This window comes from Salmo trutta, chromosome 12 (assembly GCF_901001165.1).
Source record: "Salmo trutta chromosome 12, fSalTru1.1, whole genome shotgun sequence".
Lineage (NCBI taxonomy): Eukaryota > Metazoa > Chordata > Actinopteri > Salmoniformes > Salmonidae > Salmo > Salmo trutta.
In genome coordinates this window covers 38,648,891-38,665,332 of record NC_042968.1, presented here as the reverse complement: position 1 = coordinate 38,665,332, position 16,442 = coordinate 38,648,891, and the positions used below count along the sequence as shown (strand labels likewise).

The following is a 16,442-nucleotide window of genomic DNA, read 5'->3' as shown; positions in this document are numbered from 1 at the left end:
TCTCTCCCTCCCTCTCTCTCTCTCTCTCTCTCTCTCTCTCTCTCTCTCTCTCCGTCCCTCCCATGTATCTCCATCTCCCTCTCTTTCTCTCCTCTTTCATGTTCCAACACAGGCATCTTCAAGAGCACCTGCTACATCGATGTGCGCTGGTTTCCCTTTGATCTCCAGAGGTGTGACCTGAAATTTGGCTCTTGGACATATGGGGGCTGGTCTCTAGACCTACAGATGATCGAGGCAGATATCACAGGTTACATCCCCAACGGAGAGTGGGACCTAGTGGGTAAGAGTTAGTGGCTGGCCAGTATTGGACAAGATATTGTCACCACAAAACCTGGGTTCTGATGGCAAGGTTGTTTGGAAGACTGCTGCCAGTCCTGTATGGGCCATATACCGGTATTCTTCTTACAGTATGTGTTTTGGATAAAAGTGTCTAAATTACAATATTACATAAAATTGTTATTACAATAACTGTTTTGAACAAGCATGGAAGTTTGGGATGACTCACAAATATACCCAGACTATTATTTTTTTATTTTGAGTTTAACTTTCAAACTCGATGGTCAAACTATAAAAGCTAGATCCTGTATGTATGAGTGATCACATTCAAATAAAGTAGGAGAATTAATTCAAAAGGCTTTTCCTCAGCAGTACAGATCTTTAGTGAAATTGGCTTCTACAGAATCCCTGGCAAATTGACTAATGTATTTACAAGAGAGGGGTTGTAATGAAATGCCATCCCAGTGCTGGCAGCCAGTGGTAGTCTTTATTCATTTCAATATAGTTTTTCTTGCATGTTGGACTGCTTATAAAGAAAAATGGCAGACACTATTACTGCAATGGGGAACTGATTCAGGGTCAAACTCTCAACACCCTTAACTTACAAAGGTTTCCTTATTGTGAAACACCATTAATTTGCCTGGGGGAAAAAAAGACATCCATTACTGTGAATCATTTCAGTACAACCCAAATTGAGTCCTCAAACTGTAATTGACTTCCTATATTGTTGTCTTCCTGGTGTATGATACAGAAGTGCCGGGGCGCAGAAACGAGCGCTTCTACGACTGTTGTAAGGAGCCTTACCCTGACGTAACCTTTACTGTGGTGATGCGTAGACGTACCCTCTACTATGGCCTCAACCTCCTCATCCCATGTGTTCTCATCTCCACCTTGGCCCTGCTCGTCTTCCTGCTGCCTGCAGACTCTGGGGAGAAGATATCACTGGGTCAGCTCCGTGGGTGGGTGGGTGGGTGGATTACTACTCTTGGACATTAAACATAAATAGGTTATTAAATCAACAACTGTAACTAGGGGTGTGGGGTTGTTCTCGTTGTGACAAATTCTAAAATGAAAGTACAAGCATCATGATATTCATTGATGTCAATGGGAGATTTGTGTGGCAATTAAGCATATATTTCAAGCTAGGATCAACCTACATGCCAGGCAAGACACCCTATACTTCTCACAAGGTAATGCACTTATTATTATTATTATTATTATGAGTTTATGACTCAGTATTCACTCAATACTCACTGAGGGAAACCAGCCACTGGAAAAAATATTCATGAAAAGCTCCAGCAGTTGGTCATCAAGAAAATTCTTATGCACCTCTCAGAAGTCAGGCTTCAGTCTCCAGATTACTCTGATTTATCATTCAGTGCTAAGAGAATCATATTGAAAATCCTATTTCCATCTCTCAGAACCTGGCTGAGTGCTGACTGCTGGCTTCGAGCTGTAAAAGGCATCAAGGCATGCCGGGCGATTTATGTATGTCTACACGTCTCGTTGGAAAGATTAGGAGCCTGCAATGGAGATGGTTTCCTTAATTAACCCAGTGTTTCTCCAAAAGAGCTGTGTGTGTGTGTGTGGCAGCTGTTTGGATGTCTGGAGGGGTGATGGAGAAAGCAGGAAATGTATTTGATGTAGTCAGTCAAACTTCAAACGAAGAAAAATACATCTTTCTGTAATGTATGCGATTTAATACTGCCATGTTGTTTTTAGTACAGTATTTACACACTATGCAACATGAAAGATTTATGAATCAAACTTAGTTGAAAGTGTGACCATCACAAAACACCTGCCTTTATGATCAAGACTTACTGTATCAACCAACCAACACCATTATCTGTCAGCCTTTTTAGAAGTGATCAATGCACAACAGAAGATGTATTCAGATTCAGTTCCTTCTGAGGAAACTGCCGTGGCTGACTTGAACAGAGACAGGGACTGTTGATCAGGGGAAAGAGAGACATGAATATCCAGGCAGGGTCAACACTGCTGTTATCTTTATGGTCCTTGGGTGTGCAGTGAACACACCTGCCAACAATATCTTGTGTCTCAAATGGAACCCTATTCCCTTAATGGTGCACTACTTTTGACCAGAGCCCTATGGGTAAAAGGGTTCCATTTGGGACATACCTGACATCCCCGACAGTGAGTCACAGGTCAAGCCTCTACGATCAATAGCTGTCGGAAATTAAATCAGCGAGCTGTCTGCTCAGTTTAAGTCTTATTTTAGACATGCCTGGCTGATGTTTTTTATTTAGCGAGGAGAATTGTGCTTCAATCTGAGAAGGCATCGAGTGAGTCATGGCCGTTAATAATTATATTTCTACTGTCTTTAGTTTTTAGTCTTAGTTGTTTTATTTTCTTAGTTCAGCCATGCTCAGACTCTGGGTGGATTAGATAGAGATATTTTCAACATTTCCCTTTTGTAATGTGTCAATTGATAACCTATATGCCATTCAGCAGATGCTTTCATCCAAAGTGATTTACAGTCATGCGTACATAGATTGTTTACGTATATGGGTGGTGCCGAGAATCAAACCCAATATCCTTGCGTTGCAAGCGCCATGCTCTACCAACTGAGCTGCAGAGGACCTACTTAGGATATATGGCTACTATTTGTCTAAGATTGAAATAATTTAGCTACCAAGCACCTTATTTACTGAGTTGTTACCTGGCTGGCAGTTTGTTACCTGGCTGACAAGTTTGACATTTGGGAAAAGTAGCTGTTGCTATGGTTATTGTCAGGAACACACAGAAGAGAAGTTCCTAGCAAGTGAAAGGTGAGCCAGTGTGCTTTGAGATACCCAGGAATTGACACCTAATCACTTAGAGATATTCAGCCCCCTTCTATCCCTGGAATTCAGTGGCTTAGAGACCCAGCCAGCTCATTAGCAAGCTTCAGGGGGGATTGCCTTAAATCTCCACCCACAGGTGTTTGATGTCGTTCCCACATTTCCACTCGAACCCTGTAAGCCTCAAGGCAGTATGATGATGAACCACAATAGTAGATGTTGCTATTTCAGATCCCTTTGTCATTGTAGGCTGAAACCCAGTGAAGCAGCACTGGATTCTGACAAAAGCAGTAAAGGGAAGACTGTGTAAATTAGCATAATAATAAAACAGAATACTGTTTGATTACATGGATGGGATAAACAATAGAACACAGCACAGTGAAATGCAGACAAGAATAGAACAGAATACAATGCCACTCAATATACCTTGGTGAAATCCAGTTGAACCCATTGGGTACACAGGGATAATATGCTGCATTGTGACACAATACAGCAGATGATTCCACCTGAATAAATTGGAGATTGGTATTCATAGCAAGCTATTCGTTAAATTTGCAAAATAATGGTAGGCCTATGTGTAAAATGGTGTTTGTTAAAATGTGTAATGTCTGTTTAATATAATTTTAAGGATTATTTCACATTCCAAAATAACCATACTGTTAATCACACAGACTACGTTAACCCCTTCCTGAGTGCTAACTAATTTATGTTTCGTTCCAGGGATAACAGTGCTGCTCTCACTGACCGTCTTCATGTTGCTGGTTGCAGAGATCATGCCTGCAACCTCTGACTCAGTACCTCTAATCGGTAAGATTGTCTATTTTTAAATTGGAAATTACAATTGTAATGGCTGCCATTTTGAAAAGGCCAACAGTATAATTTAATCATCTTCAGGAGAGGAAGAGCTATTGGAGGCTTGGAAGTGACTTAGTGTAAATTCCGAATCTCTGTATTTATCAAACCACTCAATTTGGTGGGGGGCTATTTCTCAACCTGAAAGATATTGATTCGGAAGAGTGACAAATGAGAACCTCTCATTGAGATAAAATGATGCCCATTTCAGTAACTTATGGTATGGGGAGTTCTGTCATTTAGCCACTCGTCCTCTGTCCACATTCATCTCTTTTCCTCTACGTCCTCTCTTTCTATCTTTCTCTCTCTCTCTCTCTTGCTCTCTGTATTGTAGCTCAGTACTTTGCCACCACCATGGTCATTGTGGGTCTCTCTGTGATCGCTACGGTTCTGGTCTTACAATATCACCATCACGATCCTGATGGAAGCAAGATGCCTAAGTGGGTGAGTGTATTTTTACACAAACCCATTATCTGAAATTACAATGAAATCTTATTAGTTACTCACTATTTCTACATCCGGACTTCCATTGTTGTGATTCTGCCAAAGAAATCCTTTCAGTGGTAGAGTGCTTTATAATAGGTCTCAAAACCCTTTGCCTGGTAAGTGGGAAGTCATTCACTGACAATGTGTAGCACCAATCTGAGTGATGCCCAGCAGCCATTTTGTGCTAGAACATTGGCTATCATAGTGGAGGGCTGAGAAAGACATTTGGACAATTAGAAGCAGGGGAGGATTAGGCAGCCATGATAGCATGAGGGGCCAGGGAACACTGTTGCCGTGCGATCGTCACCGCTGACCACTGAGTGTCAGAACACCTCATTCAAAGGAATCATGCAGGGAGGATTTGAGTAAAAGTTTCATATTCTCTCTCTTAGTATTTCCAGTCAGTACACTGCCCTGCACAGTACATTCATTCTGGTTTTCCTCTCTGATTGTGTGAAGACTCGGGTGATTCTGCTCAACTGGTGCGCCTGGTTCCTGCGTATGAAGCGGCCCGGTGAGGACCGTGTACGCCTGGCCTGCCACAACAAGCATCCCCGTGGGAGCCTCATCAGCATGGACCTGAACGCCAGTGCCTCGGCCCCCCACTCCACCAACGGCAACATGCTTTACATCGGCCTGGAGAGCATGCACTATGCTACAGCTGCCACCTCCCCCGACTCCGGGGTGCTGTGCGGCCGTCTGGTATGTGGTGGGGGGGAGGACGAGGTGCTCTTGCCCACGCGGCCCACCTCTTCGGCGGGGAGCCTGGAGCCCGATCTGGCCAAGATCCTGGATGAGGTGCGCTACATCGCCAAGCGTTTCCGTGACCAAGATGAGGATGAGTTGGTGTGCAACGAGTGGAAGTTTGCTGCATCAGTGATCGACCGGCTCTGTCTCATGGCCTTCTCTCTCTTCACCATCCTCTGCACCATCGGTATCCTCATGTCGGCACCTAACTTTGTAGAAGCCATTTCCAAAGACTTCTTTACCTGAGAGCTTGAAACGTTCACATGCTTTAGCCAATAAATACACTACATTGTTTTTGAAATCTTATGATTGCATAATCACATTACAAGACACATAGATTACTTATATCAAATGATTGAATATTTGTCTGTGATATAGAGAGAGAATACATTATGTCTGCATAAATATTCAATTTACAAGATGTACAGTTTTTTCACATTCAACTATTTCCCTGCAGGATGCTGCAGGATGTCATCTAGTGGAAAATCGTGTTGTATGTAACTGGCTTAAAGGAATCTAGGCCTTAGATGTTACAGCCAACCAACACAGAAGAGTTAATAGCCATGCCTTGTATAGCTTTATAAATACCAAGGTTACTTCAATTGAATCCAATGTGTTTTTGTCCACTTGAGTAATTGCTTATTGGCTACCCTTTATAACGCACTCAGTTCAAAACGTTTCAAACGTTTTCTCTTATGTGGTGTAAAGAAACATTTATGGATACCTTTGGGTTCAAGGTTTCTGTCAAAGTTATTGTTGGTTTTGTGTTTGTAGATCATGTGGTGATATGTAGTGTGTAGTTTTCTGTGATTTTAAAATATCCATCGCAAAAACACCTTTTTGAGTTTCGGCAACTTTATTGCATCATCATCATCATTATGTCTACAAGAACAAAACACAATACTCCATCAGAATTATGTTTGCACCTGTACATTAAAAAAAAAACGAAAACTGATTTAATTGCCTTTTTGTTTATTTACAGATCATTTCCATACGTCGTAGTGCTTGGGCTTATAAAGCATCCCTAGAAGATTTGTAACAGGTGCAGCATGTCCTCCATCAGCCTGGTCTCATAGACTAGACGTAAATTTTATGTTTGGTATGGTTACATAAGACAGAAGGTTACTTAAGGCAAAAACAAAAGGAGGGTGGTTGGACGGGGTCGATGGGTAGGCGTATAATGTGAATGTCTAACAACGCAAAGGTTGAATGTTCAAATCTCATTATGGACAACTTTAAAATTGTAGCTAATTAGCAACTTTTCAACTACTTGCTACTTTTTAACAACTTTGTAACTACTTAGCATGTTAGCTAACTCTAACCTTAACCCCTAACCCCTAGCCTAGCTAACGTTAGCCACAATAAATTGGAATTCATAACACATTGTACATTTTTGAAAATTCGTAACACACTGTACGTTTAGCAGATTTGTAACATATCATGCGAATTGTAATTTGTAACATAGCATACGAAATGGATGATGGACATCCACAAATTAATACAAACCATACGAAACGTAACATATCATACTAAATCAAGTGTCTTGGATTTACGTAAATAATAATATGAAATGCTCTGTGACCAGGTGGCCTCCATTCATGTAATACTCACTAAAGTGTTTGTTACCACTTGTTTTAAAAAAATACTGTAGATGCTGCACATGGAATTTGAGGACTGATTATGTCAGTGCATACTCCCTCTCTAAAACACATGAATGGAATTTAACCTGTTTTGATTTAACCTGTTTTTATTCTATTATCAAGTATGTGTGCTAATTTAACCTGTTTTTATTCTATTATCAAGTATGTGTGCTACATACAGTATATGTTTTGTGGACTCTCACAAATAAATGTATTTTTCTAGATGTGAACTACAATGTATCTTGATTTAATTACAATTTCGTTATCATTTACTGAGTATGTGTAAAGTGGGATATTTACGCAGTATATTACAGTTAATATTGCTATACTTTCAGCACTTCAGTTCATCAATAAGAGCATACACTTTATTACAGTATCACCTACATAACATATAATGTCCATATTGTCTTCAAACAGCAAGAGCAAACCTGATATGGTGATCCCTCAGAAATGTAGTCATTGTTTATATGGCTATTCAAGAGCAGAAATAATGATCAGTAAGATATACGTTTACTTTATAATCAAATCAAATCAAATTTATTTATATAGCCCTTCTTACATCAGCTGATATCACAAAGTGCTGTACAGAAACCCAGCCTAAAACCCCAAACAGCAAGCAATGCAGGTGTAGAAGCACGGTGGCTAGGAAAAACTCCCTAGAAAGGCCAAAACCTAGGAAGAAACCTAGAGAGGAACCAGGCTATGAGGGGTGGCCAGTCCTCTTCTGGCTGTGCCGGGTGGAGATTATAACAGCACATGGCCTAGATGTTCAAATGTTCATAAATGACCAGCATTGTCAAATAATAATAATCATAGTAGTTGTCGAGGGTGCAACAAGTCAGTAACACAGGAGTAAGTGTCAGTTGGCTTTTTCATAGCCGATCTTTGAGAGTATCTCTACCGCTCCTGCTGTCTCTAGAGAGTTGAAAACAGCAGGTCTGGGACAGGTAGCACGTCCGGTGAATACGTCAGGGTTCCAGCAGGTCTGGGACAACAGGTCTGGGACAGGTAGCACGTCCGGCGAACAGGTCAGGGTTCCATAGCTGCAGGCAGAACAGTTGGAACTGGAGCAGCAGCACGGCCAGGTGAACTGGGGACAGCAAAGAGTCATCAAGCCAGGTAGTCCTGGGGCATGGTCCTAGGGCTCAGGTCCTCCAAGAGAGAGAAAGAAAGAAAGAGAAAGAGAGAATTAGAGAGAGCATATTTAAATTCACACAGGACACCGGAAAAGACAAGAGAAATACTCCAGATTTGATAGACTGACCCTAGCCCCCCGACACAACTACTGCAGCATAAATACTGGAGGCTGAGACAGGAGGGGTCAGGAGACACTGTGGCCCCATCCGATGAACCCCCGGACAGGGCCAAACAGGTAGGATATAACCCCACCCACTTTGCCAAAGCACAGCCTGGACACCACTGGAGGGATATCTCCAACCACCAACATACCATCCCGGGACAAGGCCGAGTATAGCCCACAAAGATCTCCGCCACGGCACAGCCCAAGGGGGGGCGCCAACCCAGACAGGAAGACCACGTCAGTGACTCAACCCACTCAAGTGACGCACCCCTCCCAGGGACGGCATGGAAGAACACCAGTAAGCCAGTGACTCAGCCCCCGTAATAGGGGTAGAGGCAGAGAATCCCAGTGGAAAGAGGGGAAACCGGCCAGGCAGAGACAGCAAGGGCGGTTCGTTGCTCCAGCCTTTCCGTTCACCTTCACACCCCTGGGCCAGACTACACTTAATCATAGGACCTACTGAAGAGATATGACTTGATCTCCCATTTTAGGCTAATATTACAATGTTATGATTATGAATACATAAAGCTGTTGGCAATCTACTTTTTGCAGTATATAGGATGGAAACATATTGCTATAAGGGTGTTGTTATTTTCTATTGCAATCCATTTTAAGAATCAGACTAAGCATAATGATTCTGAAATGCAGCTCTTAAATGCCATTGTTTACAACATTGGGATCTCATTTGTAGCCAGCAGCACATTATTTATTACATATAATCCACCTTTGTCAGATAGTCAGTGCTTAACTTGGGCAGGCGCTCACCTGAGCTGAGGACCGGCACCTACATTTTTCTACTGCTGGAGCTCCTGTTCCTCTTAAAGAATATTAGCCCAAAAGTACTGTGGAGCTCCTGTTCCTCTTATAGAATACTAGCCTAAAAGTACTGTGGAGCTCCTGTTCCTCTTATAGAATATTATCCCAAAAGTACTGTGGAGCTCCTGTTCCTCTTATAGAATATTATCCCAAAAGTACTGTGGAGCTCCTGTTCCTCTTATAGAATACTCTCCCAAAAGTACTGTGGAGCTCCTGTTCCTCTTATAGAATACTAGCCTAAAAGTACTGTGGAGCTCCTGTTCCTCTTATAGAATAATATCCCAAAAGTACTGTGGAGCTCCTGTTCCTCTTATAGAATACTAGCCTAAAAGTACTGTGGAGCTCCTGTTCCTCTTATAGAATACTAGCCTAAAAGTACTGTGGAGCTCCTGTTCTTCTCATAGAATACTAGCCTAAAAGTACTGTGGAGCTCTTGCACCTAAATATAAACAGTACCGGCACCCAACATTAGTACTGACACCTATTTCAGTCCAAGTCAAGCACAGCAGGTAGTCAAGATTTCACTTGGAGCTCATTCAACAGAGCCATTATGCTAAAAAGGAAACTAAGTGGATTGTGCTAAATATTTGCTGAGTGTGACAAACCACCGACACCCATTTCTTAAATAAATCTTTGTTATCAAAAGAGCATTTGAGCACTAGATAATTTAATGCTGCAGTAATGGATAGGCATATTCCACTTAGTATTTTGGCAACCCTTTCCATAATCATACTGGCAGTATAATGTTGAACAAATCAGACTTGAGGTATTGGAACTATGGCTCATAAAAGGCATTGTAAAGAGTATTTGGTATCTACTATATAACAATGATGCGCCTATACAGTTTAATTCTCCCTGCAAGTACAATGAAGTTGAAATTTTGTCTATTGATTTCAGATTGAGGCCTAGGTGGGTCTACGACTAACAGACTTCTGAAAAAATCTTTCTGATTAGGGCATTTATATAGGCCTAGTTGCTTACTGTATAAACATTTATAAAGGCTGATTTTTAAAATTACATTATTTGTGGCTATTTGATGTTCTCCGGTTAACTTTAGATGAGCTAAACTTCTACAAACGCTAGAAATGTGTATCTAACTACACCTAACTCAACTTTCAGGAAAAGTAGGCTATGCTTATTGCATAGTCTCCCTAGGCAGACGGGTTGCCTCCCAGGCTCCCACATGCCCTAGGTCTTGGATTGAGAATACCTATTGCATACATTTGATACCAGTTCACTGAGATGTTCATTCCATATAGATGTATAGAGGACTCTAGTGCCCAGAAGCCTGGTAATTCTCTCTTTCTTTCTTTCTCTCTCTCAGGGGACCTGAGCCCTAGAACCATGCCTCAGGACTACCTGGCCATGATGACTCCTTGCTGTCCCCAGTCCACCTGGCCGTGCTGCTGCTCCAGTTTCAACTGTTCTGCCTGCAGCCATGGAACCCTAACCTGTTCACCGGACGTGCTACCTGTCCCAGACCTGCTGTTTTCAACTCTCTAGAGACAGCAGGAGCGGTAGAGATACTCTCAATGATAGGCTATGAAAAGCCAACTGACATTTACTCTTGAGGTGCTGACTTGTTGCACCCTCGACAACTACTGTGATTATTATTATTTGACCATGCTGGTTATTTATGAACATTTGAACATCTTGGCCATGTTCTGTTATAATCTCCACCCGGCACAGCCAGAAGAGGACTGGCCACCCCTCATTGCCTGGTTCCTCTCTAGGTTTCTTCCTAGGTTTTGGCCTTTCTAGGGAGTTTTTCCTAGCCACCGTGCTTCTACACCTGCATTACTTGCTGTTTGGGGTTTTAGGCTGGGTTTCTGTACAGCACTTTGAGATATCAGCTGATGTAAGAAGGGCTATATAAATACATTTGATTTGATTTGGTTAAAAGTGGGCAGCGCCATTGAGGACTTTCAACATGTTTAAGTAGTCAACTGGATGAGACTTCCTATGGGTTAAGGAAGGATCACATAATTCCATCCAGGTCATCAGGAGGGATCAGCCAAATAATTATACTCATGAGCAAACATTTCATAACTGCAGGTGGCACTAAATTGCCAACCTTGACTGTATACCTGTTGAGACAACACACTCCAGGTGGCAGTATGCACCCTTTCAGTTTATTTACCAACAGTTTATTTGCCCATGCTCTCACAGATGCCATAATGGGGCAGATACAATGTTGCAATCTCAATACATCTCTATAGTTCATTCTCACAGAGGTTTTGTCTATTCCTAAACTGCCACCTAGTGACTGTAATGCTGAATCAAGCTTATAGGCAGAAGAGGCACGTGACTCGCTGTAATAAAGGTGGGGTGGCTAAAACCTACATTGTTTTTTACTGTATGATTGAAATGTTCACCTTCCGTGTGAATTTATTATATGCTGACATTTTATAATGCTTTGTATTGTATGAAGTCATTGACATAATTTTGTCAAAGTTGGGAGGAACCTTCAGTATCCTTCAGTACACTGTTTCTGGTGGGAAGGGATTATTTGTTGCACTCTGCGTGCGCATTTGTTATGCAACCGGCTTACAACAGGAGTAGCTGACATCCTTATCTTGAAATTGCCATATTAAAGTTGTTTTAACTTTCATAATGTCGGATGCCTTGCTTCGATGGTGTGTGGACCAGTTGCACCACAACTTTGGCTTGGAGGCCAGTGAAGACATAGTCCAGTAAGTAGCTAACGTTGGCTAAATGTTGATTTAAAATAGTGAGCAGCCATTGCTAGCTGTCTGTTTTTTGACAGTTGCTCTTCTCTTGTTAAAGTTAACACAATTGTCAACGACATCATTATTACTATTAGGTCTGTGAACGTGTCAATCTTTCCAGTTCATTCAGCTAGCACGATATGTAGCCATTTGCACTTGCCTGCTAGCTAGCTATCTTTTTCAGGTGGCCATATCTTAATGTCACATCGTCAAAATCATGGTATAAGTTACTAAGTCAAAGCATGACTGATGGACGTAAATCAAGGTTTACCAAAGTAGGCCTAGCTGTCATAAAGCAACCTTTCAACAACGAGCTCCACTATCTAGGCTAGCTATAAAAGCGTATCATTGACATTCTTCTCACTCTCAACAGGTATATTCTGTCCATCGACAATGCGGACGAGATAGCGGAGTATGTTGGGGACCTCCTTCAGGGCACTGATGGAAGGAAGAAGCAGTTTATAGATGAACTCCTGGACAGATGGCAGCGGTCTCAGACACTGACTCCTGACAGCACTGGCCTGTTCCCCATGAACTCTCTGTCAGGAACAGGTAGGATGCCTTCTTCCACTGCCACATTGGCACTGACCTGTTGCCACATTGGCACTGACCTGTTGGCACTGACCTGTTGCCACATTGGCACTGACCTGTTGTCTTATTGTTTGATATGTTTATTTTTAAAGTTATATATATTTTATAAAGAGTTTTCTTGTCAGGCTATATGGTTCCTAATGCACAATGCCAACAGTACAATGGGTGTGAGTCTGAAGACTTGTAATGTCCATCCTGTCCTTGTTAAGTGACTGTCCAAACACAGTAACAAGTACATGCATGAGAGGGAAAGCTAACCAGTATATGCTTCTCTAGATGCTCAAGACATATCCAAGGACACCCAGAAGAAATCCAAGCGCAAGGGTAGGAACAAGCAAGAGGTGATGGCTGTTAGCCAAGCAGAGCCTGAGCCTGAGGTGGTGAAAACTCCCATTGACCTAATGAAGGCCCAGGAGAGCGGCAGCACATCGTCACAGAAGAAGAAGAAGAACACGTTTGTGAGCCTCTACAATAAAGAGGGCCAGGACAAGCTGGCTATCCTGCTGCCCGGGCGCCATTCCTGCGAATGTCTGGCCCAGAAGCACAACCTCATCAACAACTGCATGAGCTGTGGACGCATTGTGTGTGAGCAGGAGGGATCAGGGCCCTGCATCTTCTGCGGCAGTCTGGTGAGAAAACGACCCGTTTTAGATCACCTGACCTCTAACTTTATGCTTGTTTTATGTTTCCTCAGTAAGTTATTAGAATGCATGTTACTAATACAAATTCAATTTGGCCTCTTCCCCTGGTTTTGCATGTTCTTCTACGAATGAACCAGGTATGCACCAAAGAGGAGCAAGAGATTCTGCAACGAGACTCCAACAAAAGTCAGAAACTGCGCAAGAAACTTATGGGTGAGACAAGCCACCAGTAGTATCTATCTACATAGCATATTAGAGTTGTTGAAGTCGGAAGTTTACATTCACCTTAGGCAAATACATTTAAACTCAGTTTTTCACAATTCCTGACATTTAATCCTAGTAAAAATTCCTTGTCTTAGGTCAGTTAGGATCACCACTTTATTTTAAGAATGTGAAATGTCAGAATAATAATAGAGAGAATTATTTATTTCAGCTTGATGATGCCATCTATTTTGTGAAGTACACCAGTCCCTCCTGCAGCAAAGCACCCCCACAACATGATGCTGCCACCCCCGTGCTTCACGGTTGGGATGGTGTTCTTCGGCTTGCAAGCCTCCCCCTTTTTCCTCCAAACATAACGATGGTCATTATGGCCAAACAGTTCTATTTTGATTTCATCAGACCAGAGGACATTTCTCAAAAAAGTACTATCTTTGTCCCCATGTGCAGTTGCAAACCGTAGTCTGGCTTTTTTATGGCGGTTTTGGAGCAGTGGCTTCTTCCTTGCTGAGCAGCCTTTCAGGTTATGTCGATATAGGACTTGTTTTACTGTGGATATAGATACTTTTGTACCTGTTTCCTCCAGCATCTTCACAAGGTCCTTCTGGTATTGATTTGCACTTTTTGCACCAAAGTACGTTCATCTCTCGGAGACAGAATACGTCTCCTTCCTGAGCGGTATGACGGCTACGTGGTCCCATGGTGTTTATAATTGCATACTATTGTTTGCACAGATGAACATGGTACCTTCAGGCGTTTGGAAATTGCTCCCAAGTTTTTGAACCAGACTTGTGGAGGTCTACAATTATTTTTCTGAGGTCTTGGCTGATTTCTTTTGATTTTCCCATGATGTCAAGCAAAGAGGCACTGAATTTGAAGGTAGGCCTTGAAATACATCAACAGGTACACCTCCAATTGACTCAAATTATGTCAAATAGCCTATCAGAAGCTTCTAAAGCCATGACATCATTTTCTGGAAGTTTCCAAGCTGTTTAAAGGCACAGTCAACTTAGTGTATGTAAGCTTCTGACCCACTGGAATTGTGATACATTGAATTTTAAGTGAAATAATCTGTCTGTAAACAATTGTTGAAAAAATGACTTGTCATGCACAAAGTAGATGTCCTAACCGACTTGCCAAACTATAGTTTGTTAACAAGAAATTTGTGGAGTGGTTGAAAAACGAGTTTTATTGACTCCAACCTAAGTGTATGCAAACTTCTGACTTCAACTGTATCTACATAGCATAGTAGAGAGTTGTTGAATTCTATGTAATGTCTGTGTGCCTGTCTGTGTCTCTCAGAGGGGGCATCGGAGAGGGGCTATCTTCCACACCAAGAGGCAAAGATGAAGGCAGGGTTAGAAAAGGCCCTTCAACATAAAGACAAACTGCTGGAATACGATAAGAACAGGTTGGGATGTAGTGTGCTTGTAGCATTGATGTGATTTCTCTCTCTGTTTAAAGTCAAATTCTTTATACTTTCTTCCTGATGCATTTGGAGGCTATGTCCTTTATATTTGGAGGCTATGTCCTTTATATTTGGAGGCTATGTCCTTTATATGCCGATGACAGGAGTGAGATTACCTTCATATCCCCTCCCCCTGTTTACATCGACAGTACGCGGCGAACGCAGGTCCTGGATGACGAGTCAGACTACTTTGCCACCGACTCCAACCAGTGGTTGTCGCCTAGCGAGCGCGAGCACCTGAGGAAGAAGGAGGAGGAGCTACGAGAGCTTCGCCACGCCTCCAGGAAGGACAGGAAGATCACGCTGGACTTCGCAGGCAGACAGGTGCTTGACGAGGGAGAGAATAACAGTCATTACTACAACAAGTGAGTGAATGACTTGAGAATATCTCAATTCACACCACAGGAGGTTGGTGGCACCTTAATTGGGGAGGACAGGCTCATGGTAATGACTGGAGAACAATAGGTGGAATGGTATCAAACACATGGTTTCTGTGTTTTAATGCCATTCGCTTGGTTCCAGCCTTTATTGGGAGCCGTCCTCCCCTCAGCAGCCTCCACTAATTCACACCCTACTCCTCATATAGTTTACTACTGCAGACCGGAGCACCATGGACTTGCTGGTAGGACAACATGTTAGGTAGAGCAGAAACAGACTTAGTCCCAGGCTTAGTTCTGTGAGTGCTTGGGTTACATAAACAAGAGTAGGTTTTTAATACACCCTTCAGACATTCACAACACAGTGATAACCTCCATTTCTCCTGGTAATGTATCCACACTGTTACAGCTAGAGGGGTTCACGTGTGTGTAGTTTGAAACAAGGCATCTAAAAAGAATCGGAATGACCACACTCCTTGGTGTTTTTAGGTTTGACGAGACGGTCAAGGCCCTCAACACAGGCACCAAGGGGAAAGCTCCCCAACGCCCTGAGGGACCAGCGGGACGGCAGCACCTGAGAGAGCTGGTCAACCCCAACATCGTACAGGCTGCACCAAAGGTAGGACACACACACACACAGTATTTTCTCATGATGTTGTGGCGTGTCTATTTACCCTGGTAAATCCCTCTACAATTGCTAACATTTTGTCAACATAATTCTGTGAATCTCTACTCATATCTTTCTTTCCATGCATCTCCAGTGGGTGGACGTGGGTATTGGCCCTCGGAGATCTCAGGATAAAGGGGTTGTTGGTACAGAGGGGGACGGCGCTGTAGGCCCAGAACGCTCCAGACTCCGGCTGCAGGACAGAGAGCTGCAGGAGATGGCAGACGGGGGCTGGTGCCTCAGCATGCACCAACCATGGGCCTCGCTACTGGTCAAAGGAATAAAGAGGTACAGAACACTCTAATGGGCCTCGCTATTGGTCAACAACATCCCTACTGGCCATGCTATTGGTCAAACGCATCCCTACTGGCCATGCTATTGGTCAAACGCATCTCTACTGGCCATGCTATTGGTCAAACGCATCTCTACTGGCCATGCTATGGGTCAAACGCATCTCTACTGGCCATGCTATGGGTCAAACGCATCTCTACTGGCCATGCTATTGGTCAAACGCATCCCTACTGGCCATGCTATGGGTCAAACGCATCCCTACTGGCCATGCTATGGGTCAAACCACGGGCGAAAATCTGATATCAACTTTGGAGGGGACAATTACATTAAATTTTCTCGAGCAATTCCTGAGGGGGACACCAAAAGTAGTGCTGTAACACATAGCCTACATTGTAATATGGTAAATGTATATTGAGGAACCAAAGAAATAAGGTGTTTGCCGTACTCCTAACTACCGGTACCCAAAACTACACAACTAATCACAACAGCAATACCATTGCCTTTAACAAATCTTAGTTCAGTCACCAGTTTAAGTTGAGAG

At 42.8% G+C, this 16,442-nt stretch overlaps 2 protein-coding genes across 4 annotated transcripts in view; both read left to right on the top strand.

Moving 5' to 3' along the window:
• Positions 1-5,822, top strand: part of LOC115203520 (neuronal acetylcholine receptor subunit alpha-7-like) — a 58,809-nt gene extending 52,987 nt beyond the window's left edge. The window contains exons 6-10 of the mRNA XM_029768281.1: positions 113-280; positions 1,028-1,222; positions 3,798-3,884; positions 4,264-4,373; positions 4,875-5,822. Of these exons, the coding sequence (XP_029624141.1) occupies positions 113-280; positions 1,028-1,222; positions 3,798-3,884; positions 4,264-4,373; positions 4,875-5,408 (1,094 nt within the window). The 3' untranslated portion in view covers positions 5,409-5,822. The remainder of the gene's footprint in view (positions 1-112; positions 281-1,027; positions 1,223-3,797; positions 3,885-4,263; positions 4,374-4,874) is intronic.
• Positions 5,823-11,436: 5,614 nt separating this feature from the next.
• LOC115203518 (activating signal cointegrator 1-like) overlaps positions 11,437-16,442 on the top strand; it is a 70,564-nt gene continuing 65,558 nt past the window's right edge. For all 3 annotated transcript variants that reach the window (XM_029768279.1, XM_029768277.1, XM_029768276.1), the window contains exons 1-8: positions 11,437-11,611; positions 12,021-12,199; positions 12,515-12,867; positions 13,017-13,092; positions 14,401-14,509; positions 14,716-14,931; positions 15,433-15,562; positions 15,705-15,898. In XM_029768279.1, the coding sequence (XP_029624139.1) occupies positions 11,532-11,611; positions 12,021-12,199; positions 12,515-12,867; positions 13,017-13,092; positions 14,401-14,509; positions 14,716-14,931; positions 15,433-15,562; positions 15,705-15,898 (1,337 nt within the window). In that variant the 5' untranslated portion in view covers positions 11,437-11,531. The remainder of the gene's footprint in view (positions 11,612-12,020; positions 12,200-12,514; positions 12,868-13,016; positions 13,093-14,400; positions 14,510-14,715; positions 14,932-15,432; positions 15,563-15,704; positions 15,899-16,442) is intronic.